Source organism: Corapipo altera, unplaced genomic scaffold, assembly GCF_003945725.1.
Source record: "Corapipo altera isolate COAL_440 unplaced genomic scaffold, ASM394572v1 23b, whole genome shotgun sequence".
Lineage (NCBI taxonomy): Eukaryota > Metazoa > Chordata > Aves > Passeriformes > Pipridae > Corapipo > Corapipo altera.
Genome location: NW_020884885.1, coordinates 7,769,696 through 7,788,195, shown reverse-complemented (window position 1 = coordinate 7,788,195; position 18,500 = coordinate 7,769,696). Strand labels below are relative to the sequence as shown.

The 18,500-nt window shown below is 41.6% G+C and overlaps 1 protein-coding gene across 4 annotated transcripts in view; it reads right to left on the bottom strand.

Moving 5' to 3' along the window:
* Positions 1-9,074: 9,074 nt before the first annotated feature.
* Positions 9,075-18,500, bottom strand: part of RPAP1 (RNA polymerase II associated protein 1) — a 37,411-nt gene continuing 27,985 nt past the window's right edge. For 2 of the 4 annotated variants that reach the window (XM_027642287.1, XM_027642289.1), the window contains 7 exons: positions 17,885-18,080; positions 16,819-16,968; positions 16,226-16,368; positions 14,464-15,268; positions 13,274-13,450; positions 11,772-11,828; positions 9,075-11,001 (listed from right to left, as the gene is read on the bottom strand). In XM_027642287.1, coding sequence (XP_027498088.1) covers positions 10,846-11,001; positions 11,772-11,828; positions 13,274-13,450; positions 14,464-15,268; positions 16,226-16,368; positions 16,819-16,968; positions 17,885-18,080 — 1,684 coding nt within the window. In that variant the 3' untranslated portion in view covers positions 9,075-10,845. The remainder of the gene's footprint in view (positions 11,002-11,771; positions 11,829-13,273; positions 13,451-14,463; positions 15,269-16,225; positions 16,369-16,818; positions 16,969-17,884; positions 18,081-18,500) is intronic. The other 2 variants (XR_003527501.1, XM_027642288.1) reach the window with 2 other exon arrangements.

Here is an 18,500-nt window from a genome sequence, read left to right as displayed (position 1 = left end):
GCTGAACTTCCCCAGATGATTCAGAAACTCTGAGTCATGTCCAATACTACCAGTTATATTTTCATTTCTTTTGTACTTGTCTTCCTTCTCCACCCACCTCTTCCTAAAGGACCAATTTGCTTCTACGTTTCACTACAAACTCATGTATCCCTTTTCACTGCTGGTGCTAACCATGCCCCTCAAACAAGGCTGTTGAATTTGACCTTCAGAATCCATGAGTCAAACAATACGGTGTGACGAACTCACAGTCTGCAATTCATGGCCAGGTAGTGATGAGGTTACCCAGACTTCCAGCCAGCCATGTTACTGCAGCATCCTAAATAGCTTCCAAATCAAATCAAGGGGAGTAATATATTGGTGACTCGAGAGATAGAAAAGACTTGTCTCTGAACAAATTTATTTCTCTCTGAAATTAAGACCTTCTGATTTCAATTTCACCTCCTCTGCTGCTGCTGAAATGAAGCTGTTAAAAACACAATGACGCGCAGCAATATCCTTTTTGGGCTAAACAAAACTTCATAGTAAACAGACGGAAGGACTTGGCACAGCTCATTCCTTGGGCACCCTGGAATAGGAGAGCATTTTCCTTTGTCCATTTTCTCCCATCTCAGATAATATCTGGCTCAGTCAGGGAGATGTTACTGCACAGACACATTTCCCTGCTGCAGGCCAAACAGGCCCTTGGCAGGAACGACAGGAATACACACTTTTTGCTATGAAAAAACACTACAGTGAGTGTGCTTTTGTGGGCAATGTGGAAATTGTATGTGTACAAGAGGGTGTAAATCAGATGCCTACATCACATAAACAATGAAGTTATGAGCTGGGTCCTGACTCTATATCTCTGCTATAAACAAAAACACTTGCTAAGTTATATATAAGATGCTAAGAACACTTGGAAGGAAGAGCTCCTTTAATTTTCTCACATGTACCTTTTCAGAGTACAGCCACTGTACCAGAAAGATTTTGTTTATATGATTCCTAGAGGTTTTTTAACCTGGGTACACAAGAACACACACAACAGTTATCTGTGAAATGCTTAGAGCACTACCGGAATGGCATACACACTCCTGCTACATTTACGCAGTTTGCTATGCCTGCAGTTTTAAAGTAAGGGGTCTTACAGAGAGGTGGTCATGTAGCCAGAAAGATGAACTCACCCAGAAAAAGTATTGAGAACTAGATACTCTCCTGAACAACCCAAGAATTAATTAATTTTCACACAAAGATCAGTAAGCAGCTCTGTGCACAGTAGCAAATGACAGACATACAAACTGAAAAATATTCTTTGAAGTCTCATTTTGGCTTGTCATAAAAAGGGAAAACCAAATCAAAAAGATACATCATAATAAAAACTTGTTAGAAACCTCCTCAGGCAAGGAATATAGCAAGGACTAAAAGCTTTGATGGCATTTAGACTCCTGGCTACACAAATCTCTTCTAAAATAAAGCAGTCTCTAGAATAGATAGTCAGATCAGACAATGACAGATCAGTAGTTATAAGTTCATGGTCTTTCAGATAAGACATAAAACCAGGTCCTGACCTTATGTGATCATTAAAGATCTCATAACGCTTTTTGCAAAAAGAGGGTTCTTAATCCCACTGGTCTGGAAACAATCTAATTTAGGTAACTACCTAAATCAATCTTACAGATTCATCTAAATACAGCACTCTGTTCTCCAGGCTAAAATAGTCTGTGGCATTTCTGCGTGCAGTAATACACGAGTGAAAGAGTCCTCCTTACCTTGGCACTAGGTGAAGTGATCTTTGTATACGCACTCATTGCCACACCTACATGGGGGTTATGAAACTCAACATTTGTTAAGGAATTTGGAGATGCATAGTACAATGGATAAGAAACTTATTACAGTGCTCAGTGCAGTTTAGTTTCTGTGAAACCCTTTCCACCCTAGAGTAGCTAGAAACTAGAGCTTATCAAATTTTGAGAGCTAACAAATAAATGACAAACGCAAAAGAGCAGAATGCTTATGCCTGTACCACTGAATAAGCCTGTGGGACAATAGTCAAAGAATGGCAGGGGCAAGACTGAGACAGTTGGATATTGACTGAATTATGGCCACTGAACACATTGATGGTCAGCAGGTGAAACTGTAAGTGATCCAAACCACTAAATTTTCAAAACATAAGGATAGGGCTCTTTGATAGGCCCTAAAGGAAAACACAAAGGTTCTTCCTAAGCACAGCTTCCAGCTTCCATACAGGAGGACTCACAAGCACAGCTCATTTTCAAAACTTCTTTACAAATATTATCACCAGATGTCTCAAAACTCCTCGGAGTTCATTCAATACCAAAATCCACAAATGTGGATGAGAGAGCAGACAAAACCAAGCAACAGAAGCATCAACTGTGCTATTCAGTAAGCAGTTAGTCTCCCAACATAGTCAATAATTACCTCTTAGAGGAATAAAGCAGCAATAAAATCCTGAAGGCACACACAGCTGGAGCTACAGAAGACTTGAAATATGGATGTAGTGGATTTTTACTCTAATAAAAATGTAAGAGGACAATTACATCTGTCACCAGAAATATTAAGCTTTGAGAGATTTTGAGAGTGAGGTCTTAACATGACCATACCTGCATGCACATAAAAGAATGCCTGGGTCAGGGTGGGCCTCTGGATACTGACAGTAAAGGTTTATTTTGGTTTGAGATCTCTTTTCATGACTATCTGTCAAGGGAAGTATGTTATTCTTTTGCAGTTAGATGAAAAGGAAAGCCTGTTATCAAAGCAGCATTTAGTAATGGTTACTTACAGCACTTACCTCTTGTAATCCTTTGGCATTACTAAACAGAGGGCATGATTCCATTCCCATTAAGATCCAAGAATAGATTCCCTGGGAAAACAATCAAGGCTAATACGCAGATGGATTATAGAGATGCTTTCACCTGCATCTTGACAAAGCAGAACATCCAAGTTTTCTTTACTAGTAAAGCCTAGTATGTTACCATTTTCCTGATCTTCACTGTCTATTTACCTCAACAGCCTGACTATATAACTGAAAGTCAATCGCAACTTATGAGAAAGATTCCAAGAACAAGTTGTTTCTCATGATGACACTTGCTTCTTTGATGAGCCTGCAGAATAAGAGTGCACAACAGCTTTTTAAATGCATGCAAGTTCCTGGTAAAACATTGTGCACTGGAGTCAAGAGGACACAACTCCATTAGGACTCTCATGCTCACTCCTTCCTGTTCCTCTCACACTGGGGAAAAGCTCCAAGCCAAAAAGGCACCAGTAAAGATTAGCTTATAGTATGCAGTAAGAAGACTTCGGGAATATCCTCCAGTTAATGATTTAGTACAGTTTGTTGGAAGGGTATGTGGTTAACAAGAAAGAAACCTGAAATAAACCACAAAATACATTTATCACACTCTAAGAACGTTTTTCCTATAACAATTAATTCTTCATAGTCTGTTGAAGATGAACAAGAAAATCGGTATTCCATTTTGGATACAGTTTTAACATCACATTTAAGTTCACTGTAGCATGAAAAGTGGAAATTTCAGAAAATTGGGAAAATCTTTCACATTAGAAGACCTGTTAGTACAGTAATTGGGGTCTCCCCCATAATGAGAAATTACCTTAATCTCGGGCTATATATCTTTCTGGAGCGCGTCATACTTTCTCTTTAGTTTAGACCAGAAGCTGTATTCTGGAAATTCATAGAACGGCTTAAATTGGAAGGGACCTGAAAGATCATCTAGTCCAAGGCCCCCTGCCATAGGCGGGGACACCTTCCACTAGACCTTATTGCTCAAATCCCCATCCAGCCTGAGACGAGGATGTCACGTGGGACAGTGTCAAATGCTTTGCACAAGCCCAAGTGGATGATGTCAGTTGCTCTTCCCTTATCTACCAATGCCATAACCACATAGAAGGCCTCCAAATTTGCCAGGCACCATTTGCATTTAGTGAAGCCATGTGGGCTGTCACTAATCACTCTCTTAAATTCCATGTGCCTTAACACTGTTTCCAGGAGGATCTGTTCCTGTCAAGGGTTTAGTCTGATTATAAAATTGCATTTTATGTTTAAGCAAAGGCCAAGAATTCCATTCTAGCTGTGGGCTTATTGCTTCTTTCTTCAATCTGCAGCTAGGTATAGGAATCACCAAAACAACTACAGAAAGCAGTAGATTGCTGGTTCAAAGGAAAAGTTAAGTTGCAAAATTGAGAATAGTTTCCTAATCTCAAAAGTATCTTGGTAGCAGAAAAGACTCATATAAGAAAATTTATTGTCCCTAAAACGGTATTAGCAATTATATAATAAGACTAGAGAAGCTCTGCAAAATGTACATGGGCACCTGCTAATTTTCCAACAGTGCAATGCTTGGCCTTCATGGCACCAGTGCATGCTGAGAATGAAAAGCTTTGACTCACATTACACCAGAGTAGTTACTTAGAGATAACTTAAGTTCCGCATCCTAATTTTAACCTGCAAATTGTACTGTTACAAAAAATATAAGCCCACACCCCTCCCTTAAAAAAAAAAAAAAAGCTTCAGAAGCTATAAAGTATAAAACCTGCTGATAAGAGCTCATTGTGAAGAAGCATGGTCAGCAAGCCCATACTCTCCTTCATAAATATTTTAAGTGTTCACAAAACAGTACTAAAGAGAGAAAGACACCAAAAAGTTATTTTATATCCCTTTTCCTCCCACTTCTTTTAATAGTGGACAGATAGGAGGAGAGCAATGGCAGCTTCTGCCCAAATAATTTCATCGATCCAAACCTGATCAATCTTACAGCAGACAGTACCAAGAGGAACAAAAATGAGCCACCATCTGTGGTGTCTTCTGGGTGGCAGCACAACTAACATTTTCTGAGTGAGCTGACACTCATGTCAGAGACAAGAGATGCAGGATGGTTTAGAGAAACTTTTGTATAATTCTAAATTTGTTTTTTATAATCTATGTTGAAAGATACATTGATGCCAGAAGTAGCGAGCTGCTTTATTTTTAAAGATGCTAACAACATACCTTCACAGTGGCTGTAATTGTATCATCATGCTATGTCACCCCCCTCTGAAACTACAATTCATTGCCAGCAGTGCAATACCTGAAGTTAATTCAGAGCTCTTTGCACTTTGTTACTCTCAAGATAACAGAGAGCCACCCCAAACATGCATTGTGCTGGAAGCTGCTAAAGAAAGTCCATGTGCACTAAGGAAGCCTAGAATACTGTTGTGGAGATGTGCTCCTTCATTTTGTGAGCAAAAATTTGCTGTGGTGGAAGCAGTAACAGTAAAAAGTCACTTAATACAGTTACTGTCCTTTCAGGAAGACAGATCCAACAGATTAATTGCTATAGTGTCATCAAATATCTGACAGATCAGACCCAAATGGTGTGGTGTGCTTACACCACCTACATACCATGGATCTTAAAAGTAAAGTTACAGCCTTCTTTGCTGTAAGGTTTCCAAATGGGCATGTTGTGCATGTTATTTACGGACATCTGCCCAGACCTTCAGATGAACACCCCAAGAGACGTGAGCTTCCACCTCAAACTCAGCGGTGACATCTCAGTTCTCCAGTTTAACTGTTGAATTATGGATTGCTTCTGCAAACAACTCAAAGAGTGAGAAAAGCCAACAGAGAAGAACTAGAAGTTACTATAATGGTGGAAAACCAAAAATAGAAAGGCAAACAAATGTGTACAGAAGGAGAGTCGAATGACTGAGGGACATGGAAGAAAACAAATGGAGTACTAGGGGATAAGGACACTGTGGAGATAGAGGGGAAACCACAAATTTCGTCTCAATCTGAGAGACCCAGAAACAACATCCAAAAGCTGAGCCACTCTCCAAGCTCACTGGCTCACTCAATCCTTCTCTTTGTCCCATCCCAAAGCTTCAGACTGGTTACTGTGGAACAAGGTCCCAGCAGCCACCCAGCACTCTGGAGAAGCAGAAAATATGGATGAAACAAAGTATTTACCTCTGTTTGATGCTGCTCCTGCTGACCGCTCCCCAAGTTCCCCGAGGGCTGGTGCTGGGCCCAGGTGTTCCCCGTTACTTGCCCAGCCCCATAGTTGTTGCCCCTCAGGATGGGCTCCCAGCACCCAGATTATTCCACAAAACTTCCTTCCAGCTGTAGTCATCAACTAAGGCCTCAGATTTTAGCACACACTGTCACCTATGTGGCTCTGCTTTCACAGCAGTAGTATTTCTCCACCACACAACCCCCTTTTTTGTTGTGGCCTGGACAAGCAGCTGCTTTGTAATGAGTATTGACTTCACTGGTCTGGTTTGTCATCCATGTTAGATTAGGGCAGAGGGACACAGAGGGTAGGTGCCACTAACCTTTCCCATATGCCTTGGACTTCATTATAATGTCCATACACAGTACTTTTTGGAAACATCCATCGAACTGATTGGACTTACAAGCTGGTTGCTCAACAGGCATCAAAGTACTGCAGAAAAGTTGCCCGGGGCAGAATAAAGGAGATTCCTCTGGTCTCTGGAGCCACGTGTGTCTGTCAGTACCTGCTAGTTACAGTCCACTAGCAAATAAAGAACTGGACCCAAAGATGGGCCAGGTGTTGCTCTGTCTACAATGTCCTTTGTTTGTCATTAACCTGCTCACAATTATTGCTCAGGTCAGGGTTGACTGGAGGCTCAGAACACTGCCAGTGAAGCATCTGGTCCTCAGTCAGGTTGAATTGGAGCTCTTTGTGCTTTGGCTGGCCAGAAACTTACAGACAGCATTTCTGCAGCAGCTGTTTTGAGACTCAAGATTACCACAAAAAACGGAGGGAGGGGAACAGCGGCCAATTTACCCCTGACTGAAACCACTACTTATCATGCAAAACGCAGTTCTGAGAGCATGGCTTCAGCACAGATTCTCCATTCAAAGGGAGAGGGTAAGCCAGTTTTTAAAAACTAGAGGGAAAGGCCAGGAAATTACCATAAAGTTATTTAAACAAGGGATATCAGAGGGCCAGCTTTGTAAATGGAAAGCTTATATGAGTTTCTGTAAGCCAATGGGAATAAATTTGTTTTGCCCCCCCCAAATATGATAATTAGCTGGAGGCAGCACCACTTCATCAATGAGAGATTTCCAAGGAGAACTTTGCAGAACTAGGAAGGAGCACAAGCAACAATAAAAATGCCTTTTCTGCTCTACTTTCTGTCCAACACCGAAAGAAATGCACTTGTCTGACCCGTAGTATATTTATACACCCCCATCTTATGGCTTGTTCATGACTTCATCAGCAAAAGGTGTTTAGGGTTTGCCTGATGTTAAGTGGCCAGACAGAATGCATTAGTCTAGAAATAGCTTATTAAATTCCACTGTCAAACTGAAGGAGTCAATAAATACAGTGGAATGTAAGTGCTTTAATTACATAATGCTTCATGTGTACTGTTAAAAAGTTCCCATACAACATAGTTTCAGTTCTGTTTTGATTTCTTCCTTGCCTAACACATTACTTTCTTCTGCCAGGCCTTGTCCTACCTCAGTGTGTAGTACTGTCAGCCACTGAGTTGCCTACATCTTTTTTGGGAACTGCCCCTACTCAGCAAAGTGGGCCAAGTCATCACATAGGGATTCTAAACTCGGGGAATTCAAACCACTCATGTAGTTGAAGGATCACAAATCAACTCCATTTTTTCTAGGCAAGAAAGGACATCCTTCCAAGCTGATGGGAAGACTCACTCTCCCATTAAAAAATGCAAAAAAAGATTCAGCAGAATGCAGAAAACTTCTACCATTAAAGTTATGGGATGCAAAACTGTTGGCAGCCCCACCATCTTACTTACCAACTAATTACTTACATCTTACTTACAACTTAATTACTCAACAGCAATACTTCAACTCATCTCCAGGACAACCATTTTTAAAAACACGTCGCTGCCTTCCAGCACAGCCCCTGCTAAATTTGTACCATATAGATTCCACTGTTATCCACACAGGACAATATCAGTAACCTGGATGAAATCAAGCATTTTTGAGCCACAAAGGACCAAAAGATAAGGCCTTTTTTGTTTCTAAGAATTAAAACATAGGTAGGGATATTTTTATTTGGTTGTTGCTGCTGTTTTTGTTGACTTCTGATGAGAGTTATGAGACAACATACATTGTTCTGAGCTAGAACCACTTCAACCCCAGAAACCTATTTGTGGGTCTTATTTCAGCAGAATTATTTTCTTCTCAAGGAAATCTTAAGCTTTCAATAAAGATTTAAGAAGTCACATCAATTTTTTGGGGACAGTTTTAATTTTCTTCATCTCCTCACTTACCCTGATCAGGATTAAACTGGATTAACAGAACTGGTATGCTTTGGTCCTGTCTCAGACTGCATTCAGCTGAAGTTTAAAGCTTACATTCACTCTACCAGGATTTTTCAAAAATGTTCCTGCTGGTAAAGCACTAAATAATTCTTAGCAACCTATCACATAAAATATTGAATTCTCCACATTTGCTCCAAAAGGATTTGCAAAAATAAAAAACATAGGAAATTCAAACCATGTTTAAGGGCTGGTTGTTTTTTGGTGGTTTTTTTTTTCCAAGTTCCAATAGAAGCTTGCATTTAAACTAGACAAAGCAATGCCCTCTAGTGTTCTGCAGAGAAATCTGGTAAAAGGCTGCCCAAAGCCTTAAAAAATTCAAGCTTAGGACTCCTGTACCACCTCAAGTGACATTTGACATTTTGAAAACTCACATGCAGCATCCTCAGAATTTTCTGCACATAACTGTGGCCTGCAGAACTATTTGAGATCCTCTCTTTTCCTTCCCTCCATTGCTGATACTTGTATCATAATTTCAAATACCATCCATGGACAGTATTTTACTGTCTTCCCACCTGTGGTATGTCACAAATTGCATGATACCCACTCTGCACCTTCCCCAAGTACACCCAGCATTTGGTACCCTGTATTACTGACCCATCATACAACATGTAATTTTTGGCTTGAGGAGCTTTCTTACAGAGCTGCAAAGCTTAGTGCGTTTTCTCACAGCAGTAGCATTCCCAAGATATTGATAAATTGCAAATAGAACTCTCCAAATTCAAGAAAGACTTAAATAAAGAAAAGCAGTCTCACAGTTAAAAAAATACCTGCATAGTTCTCAAAATATTTATTTACACCCTGTACACAATACAAAACTCAACTTTGCATCACACAAAGTACTGGAAGAGATTTTATAACTGGTGGTCTGAAAAGCAAAAGGCAAAGTCCTTGATGAAGGCTGGTCTTAAAGGGGCAGCTAGGAGTCCTTATATTTTACCATCCATTGCTCTTGAAAGACAACTGCTGGGCTCTCACCATCTAGATAAAAGCAGAAAAAAAGATTGAATGGAAATGCCAGTTTTGCCCTTTCTGATAAGGTGAAGGAAAATGAAACTTTATTTTTTGTCCACTTAAGGGGGACTGATACACTTAGAAAACTGCCAATACAAAGACAGCAACCCAGTCACAAATGCCCTAAGCTCTATGTGATTACGTAGCCATTCGAGAGGGTAGCAACACTTGACTTTTTAGGTGAAAGAAAGATACTGTTATCATTGGGCACAATGATCTTAAAAGGTCTTCTCCAAACTAAATGATTCTTTGATTCTATAAGGTTGCTATCTGGACTTTGTTTCTTGTCTGAACAATTTCAGTAACTACAAGCAGGCCTATTAACAGTGTTTCATGCTCCTCTTGGGACATTGACTGGAGCAAGGTTAATACAGGCATGGTTTCTTTGGAGGGAAGCTAACTTGGCCTGTTTGATAGGTAACAACAGGAGCTTAGGCCTTCAGACTAGGCATTACCCTGCACCTTCGAATTTATTTGTAAGAACAAAAAATCAGAAATACTTTTATGAACAAACCTTGTTAGAGTTCTCCAAACAAAAGCCTGCCAGAGTGACTGTAGTTCTGCAAAAATTACTGGATACAAAGAAAACATCCAGGGGGATCAAACCTACAGTAAATTCTGGACTTGATGTGGCGCTTGTGAGGAGCCTTTTAGCCTTGTGTCTAAGGCTGCAATACAGAATTTGGATGTAGAAGTGGGATCAAATTAACATCGATAAAATTACATTTGAGCTAAGAAACTCCACTTCAACATTAAAATTGCATTCTCCTCAGAAGGCAACCAATACATATTCTAGCTAAACAAGCAGATACTTTTTTTTCTCTAAATTATTTTTGATCTTGTTATACATGGAACCAAATTAAGGGAAAAAAGAAAACAGTTTAGAGACTATCCAAAAGACAGCCAAGGAAAGATATTCATGTTTGTATCACTGCACTAAGTATTAATATTTCTTAGAGGTCTGATGCAATACATCTGTATGCACAGAACACTATCTTGGAGAAACTGCCTATATATATATTAAATGTAAGGAAAAAAAGAGCTCTCAGGATCAGCTTTTTCCCTGTCACATCATCATTCTATTTGCAGGGGATAGTGTGGGGAAAGGACCATTCAAAATTCAGGGTACAAAAAAAGCAAGGGAAATATCTAGGGAAGACAGACGTCATCTTGAAAACCCAGCTTCCAGCCTGACTGAACGAAATAGCTTTTCCACTTCCTTCAGTTCATCCAACAGTCCAGTGCCTTTCAGACACATCCTCACCTTCTCTGGGAAGAAGAAGAACAACACGAAAGAAAATGAAGGAAAATGCTCCAACATTCAACACAGAAAGGCCACACACACAAATACTGTGCATTGTTCTGTAGAGCTGGGAGCATTTTACCAGTGCTTCATGTGGCAAAGATGCCAAGAACGTCCAGGTAAATACTAAAACCATCTGAGCTGCAAGTAGTTTAATCAGTGAAGTATAAACTGAGCTCTTCCATTCTTCACCTTGGCTCTCTTCTTGCACAAGTGTTTTGCTATGAGTCTAGCGCTGGTGCATTCTCTTTATTTTCTTTCTGTGTCACCATCTGCAGGTACTTCAGTCTCATGGGAGGGAGCTGCTCATAAAGGTCAAATCCCATAGGGTTCTCTGCATTCAGCAGTCTGTAGTACAGCAGGTGTTTTTTCAAATTCTGAAGAAAGAAACAGTAACCATTAAACATGTCTGAAAGGAATCTAATCTTTTCCACCATCTCCAACACAACATAGCAATCTGCAGATACTACAATTCCATCATGCCCAACATATTTAATTACATCTTCAATTGAAGAGCTATAAAAAGCAAGTTTCTTGCAATAAAATTAACTTTTGATCTGTATGAGAATTCCTCTTCTGAACACAACTCCACCGTCTTCTCAACACAGCTTCTCATAAGGACTTTTTTGCCAGAAACCCAGGTGGGGTTTTGAGTGGGATCTAATAATTTACCCTCGACATTAACCACAGAGGGCCAAATGACCCCATTCTGTCACAAAAAGGATAGACTTTGGCAAGCTCCTTGAGAAAAGGAGAAACCTTGCATCAGTTCTGCTCTTTTCAGGGGAAGCATTAGCCTCAGAGTTAAGGCAGATCACTGCTGGCTGTCTGTTCAGAGCTGTGCTAGAATCATTCCTCTAGCACCTCTAACTATCCAGATATAATGCTGCCTGGACAAGAGGATTGAAACACAGTACAGGAGATTAATCTAGGTTTCAATGGGCTCCATGTTTTGAGTTTAATTACTACAAGAACTGGTTAACAGTATTTATAGACATTGCAGGCCAAAATCCTGCTGCTAATCTCTCATTCTCAAGTTAGTAAGGTAGTTAAACACAAATTTCAAAAGCCAAATATAAGTATGTAAGAGTACCATGTATAGAAAATTTAATTCCCAGGGGTACAAACTGAATCTTATAGATCCTACCTCATCCACCAACAGCCATGTTTTCCGCAGCATGCTCTTCCGAGCAGCATCAGTCTCCTGGGAACAAAACACATACTTTCCTTAATAGAGTACAATAATAATTTTGCCCATGAGCATACAGCACTCCAGGATGATTTGTTAATTATGACAATGAGCAGCTTGTTCTAGCAGAAAGTGCTTGAGATGGCTATCACTTGGATCCTGCCTCTCTCCTCCTTTCTCTGATCTGAATCTCAGCTGATTTCTCAACCTTCAGGCAGAACTGCAGATGAGAGGTGTTGTTAGCACAACTAATCATTACTAGAGGCTCCAAGGCCACAGGAAAGCTTCTGTTTCGTTATTCAAGCAAAGTGAAAGTAAAAAGTACTTTACACCTTAAGACTGCTCAGGCAGAGGCCAAATCTTTTACAGAATTACTGAATATGCTGAGTTGGAAGGGACTTAAAAGGACCATCAAGTCCAACTCTTAGCCCTGCACAAGACCATCCCCAAGAGTCACACCATGTGCCTGAGGGTGTCATCGAAACAATTCTTGAACTCTGTGAGGCTTGGTGCTATGACCACTTCCCTTGATCAGCTGGCGATGCTTTGCCTGATGCCCCCAGGACACGGTTGGCCCTCCTGGCTGCCAGGGCACTGCTCACTCATATTCAACTTGCCACTGACCACAAACCCCAGGTCCCTTTCCACAGCACTGCTTTCCAGCATCTCATTCCCCAGTCTGTACATACATCCAGGGTTGCCCCATCCGGGATGCAGAATCCAGCACTTCCCCTTGTTGAACTTCATATGACTGGTGACTGCCCATCTCTCCAATTTGTCGAGGTCTCTCTGCAGGGCCTCTCTACCTTTGAGGGACTCAACAGCTCCTCCCAGTTTTGTGTCATCTGCAAACTTGCTTAATATCCCTTCCAGTCCTGTGTCCAAGTCATCTATGAAGATGCTGAAGAGCACAGGCCCCAAGATGGAGCCCTGTGGAAGCCCCCTGGTGACAGGTCACCAGTTTAATGTCACCCCATTCACTATTACCCTCTGTGCTCGACCCGTAAGCTGATTGCTCACCCACCACATGATGTGTTTATCCAGCTGTGTGCCAAACTCATTTACTGTGGGAGACAGCATCAAAAGATCTACTGAAATCCAAAAAGATTACATCAACTGGCTTTCCTTGATCAACTAGGTAGAGCTCTCTCTGCCTGCAGCTTCCTCATCCTTTCTGCTTTATTCTTCCCTCAATACCACAGCCCACATAGTTGCTGACTTCAAAAATTTATGTGGGACTGGCTACCATTAGTGCAAGTACTTCAGGGTATAATGAACAAAAGCTGCTGCCTCATACGTGGTCTACTGACCAGCTGACCAGTCCTTTCAACACATTTGCTTACAATCTTTGTTTTTAAGTCCCAAGGTCAGTGATTCACCACAAGCCACACTGGACCCCTGGGAGAGCAGATGCAAAACCCAAAGATTCCAGCCCTGAAGTTCTGCTATCCATTACCTACCTGCGTCACACTTTCTTGGGAGAAAATAAAGCTGTTCACATGAGCCACAGCCACCACGTAAAGAACAGGGCACCAGGTGTGACGCAGCGCACCAGTGACCAGTGTTCGGAAGTAGAGTTGCAGGAGGTTCAGGTTATCCTCAGGAGGGGAAGTGTATCGCTTAAGCGGCACAGGGAACTGCAACAAACCCATACAGAGGCAACATTACAATTTTTGTCAGGGTCTAAGTAGTGAGGGGAAGTTCATGATTTCTAGGGTGTTTGCACATGCCTGCCTATATAACATGATGTACATGGCAGCATGAGCTGCCCCCATTTGCAGCAAGAGCTGCTACTGCCCACACTGACTGATGTAACATGCCTTGACAAAGTGTTCTCAAGACCTCTTCAGCTTTATGGAGCCATGTTTTGCAGGTTCTATCACTGCAGCTGATTTTTGGCATAGGTAAGAAGAGTGGTTACAAAGTAAGCAGACAGAGCACTTTTGATAGCACCACTAAATTCTATCTCTTGTGCTCTGCTTATTCAAAAAAAACATAGTCCTGAAGTTGACAGACCAAATTTTCTTGCCAATTTACCCAGCAGAGCACAACTCCAATAGGGAAAATTAGTATTTGTCTATACACAGGGCAAGGAAAAGGTTCTCACCAAGGTGTGAAATACTTATTTAAGGGAAAGGCAATTGCTGGCAGAACATGGGATGCAGTGAGCCCTTTATATACAGCCTATAAATTAGAAGGTTCTCAATCATTAGACCAAGCAGGGTGTGGCACAGTTTCCACTGAAGACTGAGCAATTTCACAGCTCCCGCCCTCCACATATACATACTATCTGCTTTCAAAATAAAGTTCAAAAGGTGTCTGAAAATGCTTATGTCACCTACAGCTGCTGGACTTTGCTCTTTAGACTTACAGTCAATCAACCTGTAAAATGTACATACTGCTGTTACAGCCTTAAATCAAAAGAATGTTGTTCTCCATTCCTATTCTATTTTACATTTCATGAGTTGGACTCTCTTCAAGGAGAATGAAAAGCTTCTAAGCAAAGAAAGCATGATTATTGTACCGGAACAGAGGAATGGGGAAGAAGGGGAAGGGCTGGGATGCCCAAATCACGGCTGGAGAATCACAGGCAAGAGCCCAGTAATCCAGAAATACGCAGTGACATGCAACTACCATAAGCCAGGATTACCTGCTGTAATGGCACTCCAAGTGCCCGCAGGATATTTGTGTGCTCCCCAAAAACAGAGAGACGCAGATGAACACTGAAACGCTTCTGTAGAGGTAGAAGAACAAAGACTCCAAACAGTGGGTCTCCAAAGGAGACACCTTCAAACTGCTCCAGGAGACTTATATAGAGGTCATGGAAGGATGCCAAACCAGGGAGAGGAGCATCCAAGTTCAGGGAGTCCAGGGCCTTGGGCTGGCAGTACACAGAGAGAAGGCCAGCTGTGTAGCGGTGGATTGGTGCTTCTAGAAAGAGGTCACAGCCTGTGAGGAAGACACACATAAGCCGTGCAAGTTTGGCAGCAGTAGGGATGCTCTGAAGGGTTTTATCACGCCAGGTTTCCAGCAGTAAGACCCATTGCAAGTTCCAGGTCACAGTGTTGACGAGATCAAGTGGGAGAGAGTTCAGTACAGCCCCATGTGTCTCTGCATTAGTCACTTTGTTGTAGAGGCTGATAAGTGGAAAGAACGGCCAGTCTGAAGGCAGGATGGGCCCTTTGACCTCAGGAAGCAGCATTGACTGGATGAGGTAATTCCGCCCTTGGTAGGACGCTTGGGAATGCATAAGAGTAGGCTGCAAGTGGACAAAATGAGAAAGGTAACAGGAACGAATGGAAGGCAGATTCTGATAAGATTCTCTCAGCAGGGCACCACGAGTAACCTTTGAAAAAACTGCTGTCGCGGAGCCAGGCTGCGCCAGTTTTGCACTGGTACCCAGATGCAGAATATCAGAGAAGTCAGCTGCTTCTGGCCCTCCAGCTTTCCCTTCACTGTAAGACAAAGACAAACAACAGTTTAAGAAACAAACAAGCAAAAAGTCCCCCTAAAACACCAAACAAATAAAACAGCACATAAATTCATCTCTACAACCTTCCTGGAACAGGAAGAGTAGCGTATGCACAGCACTGGCAACACTTTCTACAGCATTCAGGTACTCTAATATAGAGTGCCCATAAAGCACCAGTTATCTTGGTATTCATAGGGAATTCACAGAACCACCTTTGGAGTTAGCAACACTGAGGCTGTGCCATGAAAAACATCCACACGATGCCAGCAGTCTGGTGTGGAGGCTGAAACCCCTTTTCCACAGAGGCAGCCTACTTACTAACACAGATGTCAGGGTGCAGAGATGAAATACTGCGTATCATATAAGGCCTACATCAATCAGTAAGACAATTCTCAAAACAGTAGCTTTGCAGCTGGCAGTGGAAAGGTCAGGGGAACCATACAGACTGTCAGAAACTGTGTGTGTGGAGGGTGTTTGTCAAATCCATATGCCATGATCTCAGACCAAACACTGACCATTTTGCTGACCAAACAAAAAACTAAAGCACCACCACACAAACATACAAACCCACTCATAAACTTCATTAAGTTTTTCAGGCTATGTCAAATTCCCATTTATTTTCTAGAATCGCTACTCTCTAGATGGCAGATGCCGGGCCTCAGTGAAAATCAGTTCTATCAGGAATCACATAAGACTTTTCACAGAGGAAATCAAAAGAAATCGGGCACATTTCTCAACATTGGTACACTAGAGAGAAATATGCAATCATGGTGCTTGTCTGATTAGAAGGCTCAGTGCCTGGAGAATAACCACAATTCAAATACGGGCCCTGTTAAAGGCCAGAAATTATGACAAAATTACAGTGCCAATGTGTTTTTTTCCATTTTCCCCAAGTTTTCCCATGTACCAGCCTAGAGAAAGGAAAAAATGTAAAGCTTACGGAAGAAACTCTGGATTAAAGGCAAGATCCAGTAGGACCTTGTGAGCCAGATGCTCGCTCCCTGGCAACAGGCGGCTTAGCAATGCCATGGCAACACAGTGATGGAGTGAGGCATGCTGGGTGTAATTCGGACAAGTGCCTGCCTGTACAGGAAACAAAACAACACATAAAAGCACTATATCATTTGTCAACAAAGACAATCAGTGAGGACAGGAGGATAAAACAAGACACAAATCTCGCTGGAAAGTGAAAGACTGAGGCAGACTACAAGAGCTGTCAGCATTCATACCAAGAGATCTTTCTCCTTCCCCTGACTGCCTTAGGTAGTCAGACATTTTTTTAGCAGCACAGTTGAAAACTTTGTTCTAACTCTATCTCAAAGACAGGCAAAAATATATTTTGCCATCCAAAGTATTTTGGAACTAAATCCCCACATCAGTAACTGTAAAGATGTTATTTGCTAATGGGGCATAAAAGTCAGCTGAAGAGTCGCCAGACCTAAGTCAGACACAAGAAAGAACACGGATGTGAAAACTGGTTGCCAGCAAAGTCAATTCCTTGGGTGAAAGAAATGAAAGGACTAATAACAATACCATTTTCCGAGCCAATGCTAACACAAAGTACTGCAGATGATATTCATGGCGTAGGATCCACGCAGATGAGGGAGTCACAGAGGGAGGTCCAGTCTGCCAGCTTTGATGCAGATAATCCTTCAAGCCTCTGAAGCCCAGTACAGAGCTGTACTGTAAAGGAATCACAAGCAGGGGTACAAATAAGACAGTTTGTGCTTGGAGGAAAGTAAAACATAGTCCTCTCTAAGGCTTACCTCCTACCTCCTGTTGGCTACTCCAAAAGGGATATTTAAAAACAGCCTGATAAATATCTGCTTTTCTGCCTCTGGGTTCACCTGCATCCATCATGACCATCCCCATCACAGGTAACCAACAGTCACTGCCTGCATAGTGCTTCATAAGGCAGAAGTCTGGCCAGGGGCTTAAACATGTTTTTCCCTTATCTGGCCAGATATTTCTATTAGTAAATACCTAATTCAACACAAGGTGACCGGAATGCTTTGAGAAAGCTTATGCTAGGTACTCCATCTTTCTAGGGCTCAGTCGTTTCCTCCTCAGAGTCTGTAATCTTCCATAACTCACTCATTCTACAAATTCAGGACAACCTGAAGTAGGAAGGAACCTCTTCAGTCACTGTAGCAGTCATTCTCTTATTTAATATTATCCCATTTTCCTTTGTTATACATGCTTCAACCATGCCTTTCCTCCACTGACATTCAAGCTACTTATTCTGCTTAGCCAAACAACAGTTACTTGATTTTTCTCAACATTCGTTATAAGTCCATCCTTTAAGTGCCACCTGCTCTATAATTCCAGCTTCCTGGTGTCAACTGGATATTGCAATTCAAAGACAAGATACTTTTCAGATCCTCATCCCACCTGTTCTGAAAATGGGGGTATTTCTCTCTATAATACTATTTCTCTCTATAATAGTTTTAAAATAAAAATGTACTGCAATTTGTTTTTAACAGTCCTTCTAACATCTCTTTTAACCCTAGAAAGATAGAAATACTAATCTCCCTCACAAGTATATCATCATTCACCTAGAATTTACAGTGAAATTTACAGTGAAAAAGTCTTTTCTTACCTTGCTGGTCAGGCCCTTGTGAATATGAGTGATACTATTGATGAGAAACAGGAGGGCAGTAAGGAAGGGAAAAGGTGACTTGGAGCCAACCAGGCTCAAAGGAGGTTTGCCTCCAGTGCAACTCAGAGATGAAATGCTGATGACGGATTCTGGTGCCGGGGAACAGGACAGAGGGTTGCACAAAGCAGAACACGGTCTGTGTGAACAAATAAAGAGAGGGGGGTCAGGTCAAAAGCATTCATACTGCTGAGGAGTTATCTTGTAAAGAATGTTACTTTCTATCTCAACTGCATCACACATTACAGTAAAACAGAAGCCCTGAAGACTGTGCAAGAAAAAAACTAGTATCATGGTTAGTCCAGTAAGCACTACTGCCATACAAGCTAAGGCCAGTGAGCTATCACAAATTCTTATCTTCAGCTAAATTGGTCACAATGAGCAGAAATACTGATGCAGTGATGCATCTCTGATGTCAAGCATTTGGAAACACTGAACCTTCGATTGAAAAAAAATCCACACATTTCCCCACATACGTATGCAAACCAGGCTAATAAAGCTGCCCACCCACTCAAGACATCACAGTAATAAACCTGTAGGCAAAGCCAAAAAGCCTGAT